Here is a 22011-nt window from a genome sequence, read left to right as displayed (position 1 = left end):
GGGAGTGTATGGGTGTTTCCCAGTGATGGGTTGCAGCTGAAAGGGCATCCGCTGTGTATATGCTAGATAGGTTGGTGGTCCATTCCGCTGTGGCGACCCCTTTTAAATAAAGAGACTAAGCCGAAAAATGTATTATCTACTTGTTATTATTCACTGTTGCTCAGAGTCATAAGCTGATTCTTGGTGTCTTGTTTTAGTTTACTCACAGCTTATTTTCATTTTTAAATCAGATGCTTTAAAGTTATTTATTTTACATTTTCCTTTAGATTTTGGGGATAAATATGACCTGATTATATGACCGTTTTCTTGAGATTTAGCTTAATATTTAATGCATTATAAAGGCTATTGTGTGCATTATAATGCATTCTCAGTGCCTTATAATTTACCTTCTAATCATTTATACGGTTGAAGTCAGAATTATTAGCTCCCTTGTTTATTTTTTTCCCAACTTCTGTTTAACAGAGAGATTTCTTTAACACATTTGTAAACATATTAGTTTTAATAACTCATCTCTAATTACTGATTTATTTTATCTTTGTCATGATGCCAGTAAATAATATTTGATTAGATATTTTTCAAGACACTTCTATACAGCTTAAAGTGACATGTAAAGGCTTAACTAGGTTAATTAAGTTAACTAGGCAGGTTAGGGCAATTAGGCAAGTTATTGTATGACGATGGTTTGTTTTGTAGACTATCGAAAAAAAATTGATTAAAGTGGCTAATAATTTTGTCCCTAAAATGGTGTTTAAAAAATTCAAAACTGCTTTTATTCAAGCCAAAATAAAACAAATAAGACTTTCTCCAGAAGAAAATATATTATCAGACAAACTGTGAAAATTTCCTTGCTCTGTTAAACATCATTTGGGAAATATTTAAAAAAAAAAAAAATTCAAAGGGGGGCTAATAATTAACTGTATGTGTTCATGAATAAGTGTGATCACAGCTAAATCACATCCCATCATTTACACTTTCTAGCATTCAGAATTAAATCACATTGATATAATAATTGCTATAAATGAGCATTTATTTGTTTAAGGATTATTACTGTGGTCATAATAAACCTATTCATGAAAACAAACTGCGATTCACTGTTAGAGGTGTTTTTCTGATTCAAATCCAACCTGTTAAATCAGTGTGTAAGAGGACACGATCACTGCAGACTCCCCAATGGACATACCTTGCTCAGTACTGCAATGCCACTGGCTGAAGTTGCGACCAATGAGAATGAAGCTCCTGGTGGTGGCAGGTGATTGGCTGATGTGCTGGATGATTGACAGAGGTATGTAAATATCTCCCTGAGGGCAGCTGGAGACACACAGAAAACAGCTCAGCGCTTTGAGCAAACCCTGAAACACTGGAGACAGACCAAAGCTTTAACATTCAGAGGTGCACCTGCTTCTTTCGAATACTTTGACTGTGGTGTCACTGGCCAGAGAAGTGACCAGATTGACCAACTCTGTGAGGACGGAGGGCAGGAGGAAGTGATGCGAGACTTCAGCTGAACAGTGCTGGATGGACGGACAACCTGAAGGAGAAATAGATCATTTATTAATGAGGGGATTTAGCTTTAAATACTTCATCCTCCACATCAAAGTTCCTGAAAGCAAAGAAGGTCAAGGTGCTCCAGGATTGGCCAGCCCAGTCACCAGACATGAACATTATTGACATGACTTTATATTCTATACAGGACATTATTTCTGTTCAGTGACAAGACTTTTGTCTGAGCAAACTCAAACCTCACTGTCCTAATGAAATCATTCAAAATCAAGACATGATCATATTATATTTTGGTAAAATAAGTGTAATCTAGAGGCCTTTGCCTTTCATTTAAGCCACTTCTGATCCCAAATGATCAACTAGAAGTCAACTTATTATTTGCTTTTCCTAAAACTTGAATAGGCGACAAGTCATGTATTCTAAGGGTTTAATCAAACTAGTCTAATGTGGCCCTTCTTGAAGGTTACGTTGTTGTAAATGCTTATCCTCACCCAGTTTATTCATGAACATGACCCAGGGCATGTATGTGGTCTGGTAAACAGGCTGAAGAGTCCCCGTATCTCCTTCCTCCAACTGAACCGCACGTCTCCTACAGCAAAAACACATCAGCACATTTCAGCATTGCTGTTCAGGAAACGTCAGATTTCTCCCATCAGCTACTGCAGAATTATTTATTGCGTTCTGACCAACAGAAAAGGAGGGGGTGTAATTTAATTAGCGTCTCAGTGATTGACAGGAATACAAAAATCCAGAAATCGGATTATTCGGATATTATCAGATTTTTGCACAGTAATGAAAGTTTGGACAAATAGAGAGTTTGATATAAAGCACATGAGTAAAACTGCATCAGTATACAATGCAAGAAAGAGAACAAAATAAGTATACAGTGCTCAGCATATGTGAGTACAGCTTGGAAAGTACACAAGTACAACAACGGTCCAAAAACTAGCACACCCAAACTTATATGTTATAGAAAAATAATAATACAAAATTTAAACAGTGGAAAAAACAACAGAAGCAAAAAAAAATGTTCATATTTTGTAGGTTGTAATTATTTTTTGCAATATTTTGCTTGAATTTAATTGCATTATCTTTTCATTTCTAAATACGTTTGGTGACTAAAATATTATTTGAATAAATATATCTGTTTAATAAATCGGTTTTGTCTATATACACCAAAATACATTGCCTATAAAAATAAATATTAATTAAAATATTAATATAAAAGATAAATAAAAAAACTATAGTAGGGTGCACTCAGTTTGGCTGAGCACTGTATTTAAGGGTCATTTTTGGCCTTATTATATAATTTATTAATATTTGGAATTCATTGATTTTTTTATTATTGTTTTAATTTTTGTTTTAATTGAATTTTTGATTAATCAAGGATGTTTACTATTCAAGAAATTTTAGAATTGTATCTTGTAAACATTTGTTATTTTCAGTATTTTATTTATCACCTCATTTTTATACGTTTCAGCAGGATCTCCTGATATTTGTTTATTTTTGTATATTAAAACATTCATTCATTCATTCATTCATTCATTCATTCCTTCATTCATTCATTCATTCATTCATTCATTTTCTTTTCAACTTAGTCCCTTTATTCATCAGGGGACGCCACAGCGGAATGAACCACCAACTTATCCAGCATATGTTTTACGCAGCGGATGCCCTTGCGGCTGCAAACCATTACTGGGAAATATTTTAATACATTTTAAATAAATTTAATTTAATAGATTTTTTATTTCATTTTTGTGGTACTTTTACTGCATCAATTTAAATATTAGGTGACACAGTGGCTCAGTTAGCACTGTCGTCTCACAGCAAGAAGGTCACTGTTTCGAGTCCGGAATTGTCCAGTTGGCATTTCTGTGTGGAGTTTGCATGTTCTCCCCGTGTTGGCGTGGGTTTCCTCCAGGTGCTCCGGTTTCCCCCACAGTCCAAACACTTGCACTACAAGGGAACCAGGTAAACTAAATTGGCCGTAGTGTATCAGTGTAAATGAGTGTGTATGGATGTTTCCCAGTACTGGGTTGCAGCTGGGAGGGCATCTGCTGTGTAAAACATATGTTGGAATAGTTGGAGGTTCATTCCGCTGTGGCGAGCCCTGATGAATAACGGGACTAAGCTGAAGGAAAATGAATAAATGAATGAACTTAAAAATTAAACGATCATTTGGGAAGTTTTTAATCAAATACTTATATTTTTAGTTCAGCCAATACAAATAGACTGTTATTAGAATATTATTAGAACAAGCTTTTTTGTATGTTATTTTAATTCTTTATACACAGCTTTCACAGATTTTTATTTCAACATGTATACTTTAATTTAATCTCTTTTCTTTTAAGTAATTTAGTTATTTTTTAAGTATAGTTAATATAATTGACCAAACCACATTTATGCATTATTTAATGAGATTATTTACATTTATTTTGCAATTTAAACTGACAATAACACACTATGGAGAACATAACTTGTCGACCTGTCCATCTAAACATGCTCATATTTCATAGCAAAGCACCTGGAAACATCATTTTTCAGGCATAACTCTGTGTGTGTATGTGTGTGTGTGTATATGTGTTTGTGTATATATGTGTGTGTGTGTGTGTACCTCTGAGCCTGCTCTTGTTCCACAGCCATGGCTTTCTCATGGCTCCACTGTTTGACGTTCTCCGTCTTGTGTCTGCGTCTTCCCATCCGACTATCCTCCGCTCGCTCCGGTATAATATCATCCGTTGTCTTCGGACTGCCAATTTCAGAAGTCTCTGGTTTGCTCTACCAAACACAAACACACAGAGTTGAAGACAAAAATATTCGCCATACTGTGATTTTCTTTTTTTAAATATTTCCCAAATGATGTTGAACAGATTCAGGAATTTTTCACAGTATTTCCTATGATATTTTTTCTTCTGGAGAAAGTCTTATCTGTTTAATTTCTGCTAGAAGCAAAGAAGTTTAAAAATATTTTAAAACCATTTTAAAGGGTCACGAAACACCAAAACACATGTTTTGAGCTGTTGACAGTCGTATATGTGTCCCACACTGCTAAAAACACTATTAGGACACCTATATTTCACTAAAAAGTGTAAATTGGTTGTTTTTGCGTTATTTCAAGCAAATTCGCACTTCCGGTTTTAAACAAATTTTTGAAGCTGCGTCACGGTCATGACATAATAGCGTGTATTCCAGCGTGCAGACTGGGCGTCTGTGCCAGAGTGTGTCTTATTACGTCTTACAGTGTGATGCATTAATGCATGAGTAAAGCTTGGTTCAAACCAATCAGTGCGCTCTATTGTGCAACTTCATTAATATTCATTACTGTCACAGTGTTTAGACGACAGAGACGCCACGTTGTGTTGGCAAAACAAGCGTGAAGTGTTGCTTTTATAGTTTGCTGCAGTTCAGTTTTGTTTTCATTTTCTCTCTGTGAGAGCGCAGCTGGCGTCACGTGTGGATTAACAGTGTACGCGACGCTCGACAACAAATTACGTGTCTAAGGAGGATTATTGTTTACCTGAGAGCTGTTCTCATCTGCAAACGCTGAGATCCGGATTCGCTTGTAGTCTCCTCTTAATAAAGACGCGGCTCTAGTTGCTGGTGATTGTCCTGTCTCTACAGATTTGGTAAGTGTGCGACCAGTGCTCTTTGTTTATTCAGTTTGTTTGTATCGAACAAACTATTGCACCGAGTGTAAACATGTCAGCACCACAACCAAACTTTAACCTCATGTAGGATTTTCACCGTATTTTGTGACCGGAATAACACACACGGCTTTCTGACGCTACCTGCCGTGTGCATCTAAGTATTTGGGAAATGCGGAGGTTTTTTTCTCTCATTCGCCGTGCGGTATCAAACATTGCATGAAAAATACACACTTAGAGCAGCGCCTCGAATCAAATATCTCGTTTGTAGCGAGGGACATGAATGAATTCCCTGATTGAAAGAGCCAAACTGCAGTTAAAGTCCACCGTTTATTAATTTGGCAAATAATTCGACTACAGATGTCCATGTAAACACAGTCACTTTGTCCCCTGTGTGTGTGTGTTTTGACTCTGAAATTCAGCGCGCCCAAATAGACACTCCCACACCAAGCCTCTTTTCTTCCTCCGACACTCCCCCCCTAAACAGAGCTGGACACGCCCACTTTTCTGACTTTTTCCAAAGTAGAGATGTGAAAACACCCTGCTGAAACGAGGGGGTATCATGGCCCTTTAAGGACAAAACTATTAGCGCCTTTATGCAATATTTGTTTAGGAGTGTGTACAGAACAAACCATAGTTATAGAATGACTTGCCTAATTACCCTAACTTTAACCTATTTAACTCAGTTAAGTCATAATTTCATTTGTTTCTGTTGATTTTTCCTGTTTAAATTTGTATTTAATATTTTTCTATAACATATAAATTTGGCTGTGCTAGCTTTTGGATGGTTATCGTGAGTTATTTTGTTGGACCAGCTCCAGATTTGGCCTCAGCACAGACTAATCTAATGTATCTGCTCAAATATAATACTGTATAGCTTAATCTTTTATAATATATGAGTTTAAAAGAGAGATTTGTGAGGGGTTTACTTATAAAAACTGAACACTATATACTATTTCTACCACATATTGGCGTAGAATAGCGTCATGAATATGTGATTTGCGATGCACTTTGAGAGCCATTAGCTGTAAAAACGCACCAGCATCTCCCAGAAGCTGCGGCGAGTGCTTTTCCCGGTGGGTGTTGTGGATTCGGGAGTGCTGGTTCCTGTGGTCGGGGTGGAAGCGGGTGCAGAGATCAGGCTGATGGGAGACGGGCTGCTTCTGAGAGCTTGATCTGTGCTGGGACGCCGAGGAGTCTTCTTCTGCTCCTTACTGTCTGACGGCACAAGACTTAAGGGAACTACAGAGAGCAAACACAACAGATCAACAGCCGAACACACAACAAGAATGCAGCACTCTGAATTTATTTGATCATATAGAGTAAAAACTGTATTTAAAAGCTGAAAATTAAATATTATTACTATATAAAAAGAAATAATAATAATAATAATAATTATTATGAATACATTCTTATACTTTTTAGTATTGTTTTGGCTTAGATTTTTTCTCTCTTTCTATCAATATTTTTATTATTATTATTCTGTATTTTTTAGATATTTTAGCTTAGAATATAGAAATAGTTAAATTTTCACCAACAAAAATATTGTGGTGTAAAACACACACACACACACACACACACACACACACACACACACACACACACACAAAAGCAAAAGTACAGTAAAAACATAAAAAAGTATATATGAAATATTATTAGTGTTGAAAAGCATTTTGTATTGTAATGATTTTATTAATGTAACGAGATTTTTTCTCTTTTTTTATCAATTTAATATTTTTTATGTAACATTTTTATAACTACAGTGGCCTTTACCACATCTTCAATTTATCAGAAACCACACAAAAACAATTGTTTTTATAGCAAACAAACAGTAAAAACATAAAAAATGAAATATTATTAGTGTTGAAAAGCATTTTGTATTATAATGATTTCATAAATGTAAAGAAATATAAGCAAAAGGACACATTTAAATGTTACTATATGAAACAGCATTTACTAATGTTATGCATTATTAATAATAATACAATTATTATCATTAATATTGTATAGTTGTTTTCTGAGCATAGTTTTGTAATTTTTAAGATTTAGTTTTTTTATCAATATAATATTTATTATTTTTGTTAGAATTTTTTCATGTAATATATATGAAAAATATTTTAGTTTAGAATATAGAAATAGCTTTATTTCCAACAACAAAAATATTTTAATGTAAGAAAACTACAGTGGCCCAAAATAACTTAACATGACAGGTTACCATAATAACATAATAACCTAACATGAACCACAAAAAACACCTTTTATAGCAAAAATACAGTAAAAAAATGTAAAAATAAATATAGTAAATAGTATTAATGTTGAAAAGCCTTTTTATAAACTTTATAAATGTAACTTCTAAATGTAATTTTATAAATGTAACTTATTACATAATTAAATTGAGATTTTTTCACTCCTTTTTATCAATTTAATATTTTTATAATTTTATAAATATAATTCTTTCATGTAATATTTTTATATTTTAGTTTGGAAAATAGACATAGTTTTTTTCCACCAACAAAAATAGTTGAATGCAAGAAAACTACATTGGGCTAAAACCCAACATGGTTCTGTCAACATAACATGAACCACAAAAAATTAATTAATTAATAAATGATAAATAAATAAATAAAAAACACTTTTTTACAACAAAAATACTGTAAAAAATGTAAAAAAAAAAATATATATATATATGAAATAGTAATACTGTTAATAAGCCTTTTGTATTGAAATTATTTTATAAATGTAACTTATTTTAAGTGACTTGAGATTTCATCTCTTTTTAATCAATTTAATATTTTTATTGTTACTTTTACGTCATATTTTTATATTTTAGTTTAGAATATAGAAATAGCTTAATTTTCAGCAACAAAAATAGTTGAATGCAAGAAAAACTACAGTGGGCTAAAACCCAACATGGTTCTTTCAACATAACATGAACCACGAAAAATAACAACACTTTTTTTACAGCAAAAATACAGTATCTTTGTATTGTAACGTTGTTATAAATTGAACTTATTTTTGTGATAGGAAGCTGAATGCATAACTTCATTTTTTATTTAAATTTAGTTTAAAAATACACTTTAAAAATACCTAAATAACAAAAAAGTGCAATACAGTAAATAGGAAACAGTTGTAAAAATAAAAGCCATAGCTGACAGAAAGCATGGCATGTGCCTGATCTCCTGACCTGAGCTCTCCTCCCGCGGGGTGGCAGTGGGCAGGCAGAAGGTGTCCAGACACAGTGGACTGGGCAGTACACGCATCTCCATAATAACATCACAGAGAGCGTGGCGTAGAGCAGCTTTCAGTCTGTTTGCCAGCTGTAGAGGATCGATGTTCCCCTGCTCCCACACGTCAAAGCGCACGCGAACACCTACGGCACACATACACCTTCAATACACTGCTAAAACACTTGTCTCACTTAGAGCTTTGTCTTATTTATGACCCAGCGTTAATAAACTAGGACTCTGTTAATCCAGAGTTCAAATTAACCTACAGTAGAGTTAGGCACGATGAATTCCATTTAACCAGGGTTAAGAATAACCCATTGTTAACTGACAATAACTCAATTTACACAGAGTCTAGAATGACCCTGGTTTAACCAATCAGGACTTTGTTTACACAGTCTAGAATGATCACGGGTTAATTGACAAGACTCTGTTTTTCTAGAGTCTAAAATAACCCAGGGTTAACTGACTGGGACTGTTTTCCCAAAGTCTACAATAATCCGAAGTTACCTGACCGAGACTCTGTTTTCCCAGATTCTACAATAACCCAGAGTTAAAAGACCGGAACTCTGTTTTCCCAGAGTCTACAATAACCCATGGTTACCTGACCGGGACTCTGTTTTCCCAGAGTCTACAATGACCCATGGTTACCTGACCAGGAGTCTGTTTTCCCAGAGTCTACAATGACCCAAAGTTACCTGACCGGAACTCTGTTTTCCCAGAGTCTACAATGACCCATGGTTACCTGACCGGGACTCTGTTTCCCCAGAGTTTACAATGACCCAAAGTTACCTGACCGGAACTCTGTTTTCCCAGAGTCTACAATAACCCAGGGTTACCTGACCGGGACTCTGTTTTCCCAGAGTCTACAATAACCCAGGGTTACCTGACCAGGACTCTGTTTCCCCAGAGTCTCCAATAACCCAAAGTTACCTGACCGGGACTCTGTTTTCCTAGAGTCTACAATAACCCAAAGTTACCTGACCGGGACACTGTTTTCCCCAGAGTCTACAATAACCCAAAGTTACCTGACCGGGACTCTTTTTCCCCAGAGTCTACAATGACCCAAAGTTACCTGACCGGAACTCTGTTTTCCCAGAGTCTACAATAACGTAGGGGTTACCTGACCGGGACTCTGTTTCCCCAGAGTCTACAATGACCCAAAGTTACCTGACCGGAACTCTGTTTTCCCAGAGTCTACAATAACGTAGGGGTTACCTGACCGGGACTCTGTTTCCCCAGAGTCTACAATGACCCAAAGTTACCTGACCGGAACTCTGTTTTCCCAGAGTCTACAATAACGTAGGGGTTACCTGACCGGGACTCTGTTTTCTCAGAGTCTACAATAACCCAGGGTTATCTGAACGGGACTCTGTTTTCAATGGTTTACAATGACCAAGGATAAAAAGACAAGGACTCCACTTGGCTTCAGAATGACCCAGTGTAGTCCAAACATCTAAACACTCCTAAATCGAGAAGCGTTTTCTAGACAAGCAAAACATATTGTCTGGTTTTCAGAAATAATGTCCAAAGAAACACAGGGTTAACAGACTACCATCATGTTTAGACTGTGTTTAGAATAGCTCTGGGTTACAAGACTGGGATCTAAAATGACCCATTTAATTAATTTGTAAACAGACCAAAAATTATTTAATTCTTATACACAGTCCAAAACAACCTAGGGTTAAGCAACCAGCACTTCATTTACCCAGAGTCCAAAATCACCGAAGGTTATTCCTAAGCACCCCATTTATCCAGAGTAAAGTGTTAACTGATCAGGATGCCATTTACAAAGAGTTTAGAATAACCCAGGGTTAACGATCAGGACTTCTAATGACCTCAGGTTAACCAATCAGTAGTCCATTTACAAAGAATCTAGGAATGACCCAGGGTTAAGTGATCAGGACTCAATTAACAAAGAGTCTAGGAATGACCCAGGGTTAAGAGATCAGAGTCTAGATTGACCAAACAAACAACCAGACAACAACCAGAACTTCATTTACCCGGAGAGAAAAATAACCAAGTGTTAAACAGCCAGAGCTCCATTTACACAGATTATAAAATAAACCAGGGTTAATCATTCAAGACTCTGGTTACACAGAGTTTAGAATGGCCCAGGGATAAGTGATCATGACTCTATTTACACTGAGTCTAGAATAACCCAGGATTAACCGATCAGGACTCCATTTACAAAGAATCTAGGAGTAACCCAGGGTTAAGCCGTCAGGACATCGTTTACACAGACTATAGAATGACCCTGGGTTAATAAACCAGGACTCTGTTAATCCAGAGTCCAAAATAACCCAGGCTTAAATGACCAGGACTTCGTTTACCTAAAGTCAAGAATTACCTGGAGTTAAGTCTAGAATGACCGGGGTAAATTAGCCAGGACTCTGTTTAGCCAGAGTCTACAATAACCAAGGGTTAACTGTCCAGGATTATGTTTCTAATGGTTTACAATGACCAAGTATCAAAAGATAAGGATTGAACTTGACCTCAGACTAACCCAGTGTTAAAAGACCAGGACTAAATAGATTTGAGTGTTAAAAGCCATTTTGTTTTCAGAATCCTTCTGACCTGAGCTCTGGTTGCGAGAGTCCACCTTGACAACGGTTGTCAAGGTCTCAAACTGGTCCGGCTGGATGGAAATGGCGGTGGCATCTCCTCTTACAGCCGAAACACTGGCGTCCTGAGCAGTAAGCAACAGCGCACAGCCTTTATCATCCACGAACGACAGCACGATGCAGACGATACCTGAGGAGATCAGAGCAGAAATACAGTTAGGAGAGAAAGTGATGGAGGCCAGATCTAAATGAGCTTGACAGAGAACAGCAGGAACAATGCAAAAAATGATGCAAACTCAAATGAAAGCAATAAAGTCAGCTAGAGCGGAAAGACAAATGGGGGAATACAGTAGAGACGCATGCTTATATGTGCACGTCTCATCAAATAGACACTTCTGGGCTCAGGGGCTCGGCTTTATTAAAAGTTACATCTTTTGTTTCTTTTTAGCTGTATGAAGGTCACATTACATCTGTATTCAACCCTTTTAACTCGTCTTCATTTATTATACTTTGTTTTCAAATGAAACTTGTTTAAACAGACCTGATTTTCCTTTACATGGACAATTATATAGAAAATTCAACAGAAAAACACAATTACTTTTGTTAAGAAAAAGCTAAATGACCCATTTAAATATTTATTGTTTTAAAACAAATTTAATTAAAAACTGTCAAGTAATTTTAGAAAAAGTAAAGCAAAAAAATGTAAATTTCTACCACAGAAAAAATATGGCAGTGTTGATGTTATCGTATTAAAAAAAAAAAAAAAAAGTTAAATCATTTTCAAAAGTGAATAAATAAATAAAAAGGCTAAACTAAAATAGAAAAAAAAACATTAAAAATAATTATAAAATTACCTAAACTAAACAAGGCAGTGTTGATGCTGTTGTCTTTTTTTTTAAGAATGTAAATAATTTTTAAAATGAAAAAAAATTATAATAATAAATGAAAAAAATGGCAAAACTAAACTAAAATAAAACCATTAAAAATAATTACAAAATTACTAAAACTAAACAAGGCAGTGTTGATGTTGTAGTTTTTTAAAAATGTAAAAATGATTACATTAAAATATGAAATGCTGCGCTGTTAAAAAATATAAATTGCTAAACTATAATAGAGTACAACCATTAAAATGGCAAAATAAAAGCATTATAAAGTTACTCAAACTAAAAAGGCAGAGTTGATGTTGTTTTCTGTGTTAAATAAAAGTTTAATAATTAAAAAATAAATAAATACATTTGTAAATGAAAAAATGCCTTTTTGAAGCATTCAAATGGCTAAACTAAAATAAAACCATTAAAACAGAATAACAAAATTACTCAAACTAAAAAGGCAGCATTGACGCTGTTATTGTTACATGAAAAAGCTGAATAATTTTTAAAAATGAAACTATTATGAAGAAAAAATATGAAACGCTGCTTGTGTTGAGGCATTTAAATGAATAAACTAAAATAAAAAAGAGCATTAAAATAAATGCCAAAAGCATTATAAAATACTCAAACTAAAAAAGCCAAATGTTGCTGTCATTGTTAAATAGAAAAGTTAAATAATTTTAATTAAATTACTACATTAAAATATGAAACTGCCTTGTGTTGAAGCAATCAAATGGCTAAAGTAAAATAGAAAGAAAATACTGAATTACTGAATTTAAAATTAACAAATCTTCATATTTATTCAATTGTTAAAATTGCCTTGAACAGTGATTTAAAAACTGTATAAAGTTTTTTTAAACAGATTTCATTTGCTTAAACTCCAACAAGGCCGTAAAACACCCATATGTCCTCTTAAATCACACAAACACGTGTATATTTCAGAAAACAATGCCTCTACATGAGTGCAAACTCTCATAAATCCTTTAAATGGGTTTTTCTGCTGTTGTATTGACTGGGTTATGCTGTTTACAGCGTGAAGCCAGGAGGCCTTGGGAAGCTGCGGCTCTGATAAGCGCAGAAAAAGAGAGAGATTTCCATCATTAGATTCTCAGAGATCGATGGCGCCTTCGCTCCAGTGGCTGCGGCTATAAAGAAGCCTCGCAAACAGAGCGCCGCTCGCATTAAAAGGCATTAGCAGCAAACAGTGGAGCGCGAGCGGGGATTTGTATTAGCGTACGCCGTTAGCGGTTTGAGGTATGATCGATGAGTGTGTGTGTACGTGTGTGTGTGCTAGATATCAGACGCAGAACACAATCACCTGAGATAAATCAGTAAAATCACTGCACACACATTAAAGCATGCACATTCTGCATTAGTGGACGCGTGTATGACAGTGTGTGTGTGTGTGTGTGTGTGTGTGTATCAAATGTATTCATTCACAAGTACAACTGAAGTCAGCACTATTAGGTCTTTTCTATATATTTCCCCAATATCTGTTTAACGGAGAGAAGATCTGTTCAACACATTTCCAACATTTTCTTAATACAATCACTGGCCACTTTATTAGGTACACCTTCCTAGTACCAGGTTGGACCTCCTTTTGCCTTCAGAACTGCCCTAATCCTTCATGGCATAGATTCAATAAGGTGCTCTAAATATTCCTTAGAGATTTTGCTCCATATTGACATGATAGCATTACGCAGTTGCTGCAGATCTGTCGGCTGCACATCCATGATGCTGTAAGAGTTGAAATATTGCAAATATTTTGATATCTTTGACAATTCAAAACATGAGCTGAAAACAGAGACTGGTGACTTAACAACCCAGCAGGTGGGAATGCGGGAAAAACTAGTTCCTGCTGCATTTGCATCTGAGTCTGCTGAAACTCGGCTTCATCCACCCCATCTCACATATGGTCATTTCAATGTTTGAATGTTCTAGATTAACCAAACTGACTTTAACTATCATGTTTGATATCATTTGAAATGTCTCAGTGCGATTGGTACAATGGTCTCATTCTCTCAGAAATAGACATAATCAAAACAATAAATATATAACTTCAGGCATCTTTTGAACCACTGTGAAGGGTGTGACTTTTCCCTAAGTGTGAATGCCTTTTGTTATTCACACCCCCTTCCTTGAGGGAATTCTTGGATTATTTAAGGCAAGGTCTGAGAAAGACTCAGGGCGATTCTGCCTAACCAGATCAGCCCATAACACGGCTTGCTCCATGTTATGTATATTTTTGAAGTCAGGAATGCTTTTTTTTTCATCTTGGATTTGTCTTTGATAATTTGATGTTTTGTATTGATCGTTTATGAATTGACTGATTGAATTTGGCATAATACATTTACCTGACTAATAAATAATGTTTTGAATTATTCAAACCTCGTGTTATTATCACTGATAAATGTTGTTGTCCATAGCACTACAAGCCACTGTACAGGTTAGTAACGGACTAAAACATGTTAGACGGAGCAGCGTGGCACGCTATACAATGTTGTTAGAGATCCGACTAATAAATTGGCATTAATTCAAGTATACTTGGACTGTAAAAGGGCAACTATTTAGAACAACAAAATATTGTTGAAACTAATTTAAATGTGGATATTTAGGCCTTCATCTACAAACGTATAATCCTGTGCGATTATTATTAAAATACAAGACATTAAAATGTCTTGAATTAGTAGATAACAGATCTATGGGGACCACATAAAAATCTCCTAAATTGAGTAAGTAGGGTTCTGCCTTTTTAGGAGAGTGGTTAATTGCCTCAGTTTAATGACCAAGACTGACAAGCTTGTATTAAGAGATTGTATACCCGGCCGGTGCAAGACTCGAGATGCTATCGGAATCTGAGTAAATGAGAATAAGGTATAATAACAAATCAAAAGAATATTCAATCATAATCTAAAATAATGTGAAAGGAAACTAAATAATCTTCTCAATGTTTTATAATTGGAGTCAGATAAAACGAGGATAAATATATTAATATTCTAAACCATCTCATACTAAAATTGGAGTCAGATATGAGTTAAGTTTAATATAAATCAACATTGTGCACTGGAAAGACAGAACATGCAGTGAACCTTCATCCACCAGTGGATACCGTCATTGGACCAACTGGCTGGACCCTACAATGCCAATCTACCGTTCCGCCACATCCCAAAGGTGCTCTATTGAATTGAAAGTGGAGGCCGTTGAGTTTTATTTCATTCATTCATTTTCATTTCAGCTTAGTCCTTTTATTAATCAGGGGTCGCCACAGTGGAATGAACCACCAACGTATCCAGCATATGTTTTACGCCGCGGATGCCCTTCCAGCTGCAACCCTTCACTGGAAAACATCCATACACATTCGTTCACACACATACACTATGGACAATTTAGCCTACCTAATTCATCTGTTCCACATCTCTTTAGACTTGAGAGGGAAAACCGGAGCACCTGGAGGAAACATACGCCAACACGGGGAGAACATGCAAACTCCACACAGAAACACCAACTGACCCAGCCGAGGCTCAAACCAGCGACCTTCTTGCTGTGAGGTGAACGTGCTACCCACTGCGCCACCGTGCAGCCCTTTGTTTTAAAAAAGTTGAGTGTTTAAGGATTATATAGATTATATTATAGATTATATTATGACCTCAGCAAGTCGATAACAACTAAATTAAATTACAATTAACCCTGATCTGATGGAGAAGACTATGGGTCAGAGGTGTCCAAACTCGGTCCTGGAGGGCCGGTGTCCAGGAACGTTTACCTCCAACCCTAATCAAACACAACTGAACCAGCTAATAAAGCTCTTACTAGAGTTACTAGAAACTTGCTGACAGGTGTGTTGAAGCAAGTTAGATATAAACTCTCCAGGACACCGGCCCTCCAGGACCGAGTTTGGACATCCCTGCTTCAGGTGAAAGTTTTTTGGGGGTTTTTTTTAGCTCAAAATTGTTCTTGGAGCTTCACATGATTGCAATTAAACCACTTACGTCACTAGTAATGTTTTGAATCCATATCTTTTTTCACTTATCAAATGAATTATTACGCTTTGAATGTCTCTGGACCCTTTTGTTTATGGAGAGCTCTTGAATTTAATCGAAAATATCTTAATTTTTGTTTTGAAGATGATGTTTCAGGGGATTTATTAATATCAGATTTGTACTAATCCTTTAAGCTTTGGTGATTTTAGTTAGCTAGGTTTATCTGGGTAAAAATAAAACCATTCAACTATAACTTTTGATACGTGAAAAAAACGAAAAAAAAAAAAAAAACATTACTTAAAAAAATAAAAAACTGATTCAGAATCTATTCAGGATCAGCTTATCTCTACAAGAACTCTTTCACATGAATGAAAATACCAGCCTCAATAATGTCAGTGTAATTAAAATGAACGCTTGTGTGATGGAGTCAGCAGGTGAACTCTGTGTGACGGTTGCTCTGTGTAAGGGGCTTCTAGGAAAAGCAGAGTATCTGGACTTTCCTGGAAGTTGAGCAGCTCTCATTTTATTACAGGTTTAATTTACATAAACGAACTTACAAGCTCTTTGCTCTGTCACTACAGTCTGTTGGGTTCTTCAAATGCTACTAAAAAAGATGCAATATCTTGATCCACAGTGATCATTTACTTTTGATTATTTTCTTGACGTGTGGGAGTATTAAAATAAAAAAAAAGAAATTAAGAATAAATTTAATTAATTAATTTAATAATAAAAATAAATAAAGATATAAAATAAATACAAATGTAATACAATTAATTAAAATGAACTAAAATAAACAGTTATATTTAAATAAAAATGTATTAAAATATTTTTTAACAGAAATCTATTGTGTTTACTATAGCTGTATTGATTGGGGAGGATTTAAATATATTTTAAATATTTTAATGAAAGTCTACAATGTTCACTAGTGCTGTTTTTATTTATTTTTTTTTGGGGGGGGGGATTAAATAAATATATATTTTCTATTTTGCAACTTATGTCTATGAATGAAAGCTGAATTACATTTATTAAAAATGTCTTTTATTTAAAAAGTCTTTACTGCTGCCTCTGATTGAATGCAATGCATTCTTGCTGAATACATATATGAATAAATAATGCATCCAAAACTATTATAATAATATAAATGCAATAATTTATTAATTAAACACACAATCTGTACTGAAACAAACCCAATGCAGTAAGTTCTCTAAAACAAAAAAACAAAAAAAAAAATTATTTTATGGTGCACAATCATTTTAAGCTGACACATGACCATGCATTAGCACACACAGCCAGTGCATGGGGGCGCTGCAGCATAGCAGTGAAGTGCGGAGGGCCTTTTATACCTTGAAACTGAGAGGTTGGGAAAAGATTCTGAACAAGGTCCGACATTGTACCTGAGGCACAGCAGACACCCACAGGACACAAATAATAAATGACAAATGCACACACACAAAATGGAGTATTTTGAAGTTGCGGTGTGATCCTTAAATACAGTCTTTTATTCTGAAATTAAACAACTACTACAAAATTGCTTTTGATGAATAAACTACTGTTATACCAAATGATCATTTATATTATAATATATATTATATTTTAGTGGCTGTTTTCTGTTATTTGCAGTAACTTTTTATTAGGCTCCGAAAATAAATAAGCAGGACACTTGATCTATTATAATGAGTATTATTTAAAATATTTAAAATAAAATAAAAGTACTGGGAACAGTGAGAAAACTGATAGAATTATAGATAAATGGACAGATAGAGGGATCAAAAGAATGATGGATAGATAGAAGGATGGATGGATGGATGGATGGATGGACGGACGGATGGACAGATGGATAGACAGATGGATAAAAAGATCAAACGATAGACATATAAACAGAACGATAGATGTATAGATCGACAGATAGAATTATAGAATGATAGACGGACGGACGGACGGACGGACGGACAGACAGACGGACAGACGGACAGACGGACAGACAGACAGACAGACAGATAGACAGATAGATAGATAGATGGATAGATGGATGGATGGACGGATGGATGGATGGATGGATGGATGGATGGATGGATGGATGGATGGATGGATGGATAGATGGATAGATGGATAGATGGATAGATGGATAGATGGATAGATAGATGGATAGATGGATAGATAGATAGATAGATAGATAGATAGATAGATAGATAGATAGATAGATAGATAGATAGATAGATAGATAGATAGATAGATAGATAGATAGATGGATGGATGGATGGATGGATGGATGGATGGATGGATGGATGGATGGATGGATGGATGGATGGATGGATGGATGGATGGATGGATAGATGGATAGATAGATAGATAGTTCAGAACCCTGAATACCCATATCCCGTATAGAACACTAAATAAGCAGTGATTAATGTCCTGTGTAGAGTCACAGCAGGACACGTGAGGGCTTGTGGGAAGTTCAGACTGATAATATTGACCATCTGCTGACGTCCTGCCAATCTGGCTGCCTTTCAAAACCCTGGAGGATCTGCTCCGACCTCACAGGACCTGATATTACTGTCATCCTGCATCAATGAACCCACAAGCAGGAGCCACAGAGCCCTTTATTTACATGCTGATGAAGTGATGCTGCTTTTAATAGCAGGAGCATTAGGAGAAGTTGAGGAGCCGCTCTGGCAGCATTTCGGGTGGTCTGTCAGTTCATTAGAGGAACCCCGTGGCTTCAGGCCGGAGCGGATACCACTTGCTCTGTCTCCACCTGACAATTATCTCTCTGCAGTTTAGGATCAAGTCACATTAGGACCCTAAGAGGCTTGTTAAAGACCCTTCACGGTAATGAGACAGACCTGGAGCTTCTGCGGCTCCAGCACTCACACTGTACACTTCATATTTATCAACTCCTCATGCAGTGCTACAACTCCCATCTCAAAAAATCTCCATCGGGCTGGGTGCTGATTTCAGAATTCACATGCAAAAGGCTGATTAAACTGTATGGTAGTTTTCCACTTGCATTTTCCTCTGCAGCCCTGTATTTGATGTTGGGTTTTCATTCAGATACACGCCACAAGAGGGAAGAGAGGCGGCAGATATACACAACACAGGCTCATTGGAGATGTGTGCGCAGTGCTACATTTTTACGAACTATGAAATATGTACTCTAGGCCAGCGCTTCCCAATCCTGTTCCTAAGGGCACACCAACAGTACACGTTTAACCTCTTCCTAATCAAACACGCCTGAGTCAACTTATCCGAACATTAGAAGAGACTCATTCACTCATTTTCCACCAGTTAGTCTATGATTTATCAGAGGTCGCCACAGTGGAATGAACCACCAACTATCCCAGCATATGTTTTAAAAAGCGTAAGCCCTGTCAGCTGCAACCCAGTACTGGGAAACACCCACACACTCACACACACACACACATTTATACACTATGGCCAATTTTTGTTTACTCAATTCCCCTATAGCGCATGTGTTTGGACTGTGGGGGAAACTGGAGCACCCGGAGGAAACCCACAACAACAAGTGGAGAACATGCAAACTCCACACAGAAAAGCCAACTGACCCAGCCGGGACTTGAACCAGTGACCTTTTTGCTTTGATACGACTAACCACTGAGCCACCAAAGAAGAGACTCCCAAAACCTGAAATGAATAGGTCTGATAAGGGAGACATCCAAAATATGTACTGTTGGTGTGCCTCCAGGAACAGGGTTGGGATACACTGCTCTAGGCCAGGGGTTCCCAAACTTTTCACCCCGCGACCCCCAAAATAACAATGCCAGTGAGTCGCAACCCCCAATATCCTCTGAGGTGGTTATAAATACAGAATCCTTGCATGCAATGACGCAGACACACCAATTAAATTTGTGTCAGTGCTTCAAATGTGCCAGAAAGTATAACCTGATGTTATAAGATCCAAATGCATCTGACGCTATTGCTGCCTTTAATATAATGTAATTACCCCAGGGGTCGCAATCCAATAGAACTAGTAACTATAAGCTACTATAGTAACTATATAGTATATAGCAGGGGTTTTCAAAGTGTGAGGCGCGCCTCTGTCGCGCTCGTTCTGTTCAGCTGTGTTCTGTTCTGTTCTGTTCTGTTCGCACGCCTACTGAAGGGCGGGAACGAGGGTGTGCCGCGTCCCGGGGGCGCTTTTGATCATTTTGGAAGGGCACTTTCTATCCAGGACTAAAAAGGGCATGTGCACTGCACAGGTTAAGCCCTATGTGTGCACGTGCCGTGTCGGTTTCTGAGACCCCCCGATTCAAAGCCTTCAAGTTCAGGGCTTAAACCCAAAAGACGACGATATGATGATCAGTATTTGAGTTTAGGATTTACGTGGACAGGACCAGCTGATGAACCACGACCTTTATGTGTGGTTTGTCAAGATATTTTGGCTAATGACAGCATGAGACCTGCTAAACTTCGACTGTTTTGACTGGGATGAACAGTTCTTGGATCTGTCCTATTCATATTGAACCATCATCTTAGTTTTAAAAACGTTATATTAAAATACTTGTTATTACTCTGTAAATAATTGCACTTTCATGCAAATGATGATAAAAGTGAGTTAACAGTCTGACATCTGTCTGTGTCTTATATATATACTGTATATATATATATATATATATATATATATATATATATATATATATATATATATATATATATATATATATGTGTGTGTGTGTGTGTGTGTGTGTGTATGTGTGTGTGTGTGTGTGTGTGTGTTTGGGAGGAGGGGGGCGCCAATGGATAAGTTGTGTCAAAAGGGAGGCCCACTGTCTTAGAGTATATAGTAACTATAAACGACTATTTTTATTTTCAGTATAGTTATGGATAAAATATGTTAATTCTTATGGTTTAATAAAAATAAATCGATTTTTGGAAATCACCAGGCGACCCCCCTTCATTGCCCCGCAACCCCTCGGGGGGTCCCGACCCCCACTTTGAGAACCACTGCTCTAGACTACATCTGCTTGCAGTTTTTTTGTTTTTCACAAATCCACTAGAGGGTGCTGTGCGCTTTTTTTGACAATCTGTTACTGGGTCATGTCTTGTCACACTATTATGGGGCGTTCACACTGGATGCACCTCACGCAAGTAAAGTGCAATATTTGTGCATAATTAGATGCTTAACCAGTTTCAGTTTACTCGCTTCATTTGTGTGTGAAATTCATTATATTATGTTTATTATCATACATTATATTTATTATAATATGATTATAGACCACTTGAAAATCCTCAGTTTTATCATTTATAGCTCTGTTTGAGCAAAATGTGTTCTTTTAATTTTATTGCATAAACTGCTGATGATATTTTTGCTAAATTGAAGATTAAAATGTTCATTTTTGAGCATACGTGAACAATTGGTCAAAACCAAAATGTGTGACGTGTCCGACATATCTTTTTTATGAATGTTTTAAATTCGGAAGAGTTATGAAAACAACATTAGTTGGAATAGAATAACTGTGATTTTCAAAACCATAACAACTAAAAACATTTGTTAATTTTAAAATAATTTGGAATTGCATACACCTCAGCAATGTGTCCTATTAATAAATAACTCGTATATTTCTGATCATATTTGGAAGGTTTTTACATAAAGCTTTATGAATGTGAGCTTAGTTCCTTGAAGAATTTACTTTCACACATACAGCGAGGAAAATAAGTATTGAACACGTTGTCATGTTTTTTCCTGGGAATAATATTTATAAAGAAGACGTTGACATGGAATTGAAGCAGATTTTGGTAAAACCCAAACAGTACAAACATAAAAATAAAACAAAACAAAAACATCTTAACAATTAATGTGTGTAATAACAATCAAATGACAGAAGGAGAAAGTGCTGAACTACTGAAACGTATTTAATACTTTATATAAGAAGAAGTTTTTGGTGACGGCAGCTTAAAGACGCCTCTCATATGGAGAATGAAGTCACATGCACTGCTCAGGTGCGAGTCTTTCACAGACTTCAACAGAGTTTAAAACTCTTGATGGTTCTGTGGGTCTCGTCTATAATATCTGATCTTTAATTTGTATTTTATATTGGATTGGAGAAAGGCTGGGCCATTCAAAAGCTTGATTTTCTTTCTCTGAAAGCATTTGGGAGTTTCTTTGGTTGTGTTTTGGATCACTGTCTTGCTGAAATGTCCATCCTGGTTTCATCTTCATCCTCCTGCTAATGTAGATGTTGGACTGAAGCAGCTGATGTTCATTTACACTG

The 22011-nt window shown here is 36.2% G+C and overlaps 1 protein-coding gene across 20 annotated transcripts in view; it reads right to left on the bottom strand.

The window, feature by feature from the left end:
• Positions 1 to 22011, bottom strand: part of szt2 (SZT2 subunit of KICSTOR complex) — a 174765-nt gene that overhangs the window by 59243 nt on the left and 93511 nt on the right. For all 20 annotated transcript variants that reach the window (XR_012407532.1, XR_012407533.1, XM_073953541.1 and 17 more), the window contains 7 exons: positions 10946 to 11122; positions 8329 to 8514; positions 6184 to 6386; positions 4115 to 4278; positions 1992 to 2089; positions 1396 to 1528; positions 1181 to 1308 (listed from right to left, as the gene is read on the bottom strand). Coding sequence is in view for 18 of the 20 variants with exons in the window: in XM_073953541.1 (XP_073809642.1) it covers positions 1181 to 1308; positions 1396 to 1528; positions 1992 to 2089; positions 4115 to 4278; positions 6184 to 6386; positions 8329 to 8514; positions 10946 to 11122 (1089 nt within the window). In the remaining 2 variants the exon portion in view is untranslated. The remainder of the gene's footprint in view (positions 1 to 1180; positions 1309 to 1395; positions 1529 to 1991; positions 2090 to 4114; positions 4279 to 6183; positions 6387 to 8328; positions 8515 to 10945; positions 11123 to 22011) is intronic.

Source organism: Danio rerio, chromosome 6 (assembly GCF_049306965.1).
Source record: "Danio rerio strain Tuebingen ecotype United States chromosome 6, GRCz12tu, whole genome shotgun sequence".
Classification (NCBI taxonomy): domain Eukaryota; kingdom Metazoa; phylum Chordata; class Actinopteri; order Cypriniformes; family Danionidae; genus Danio; species Danio rerio.
This window is presented reverse-complemented; position numbering and strand designations above follow the sequence as displayed.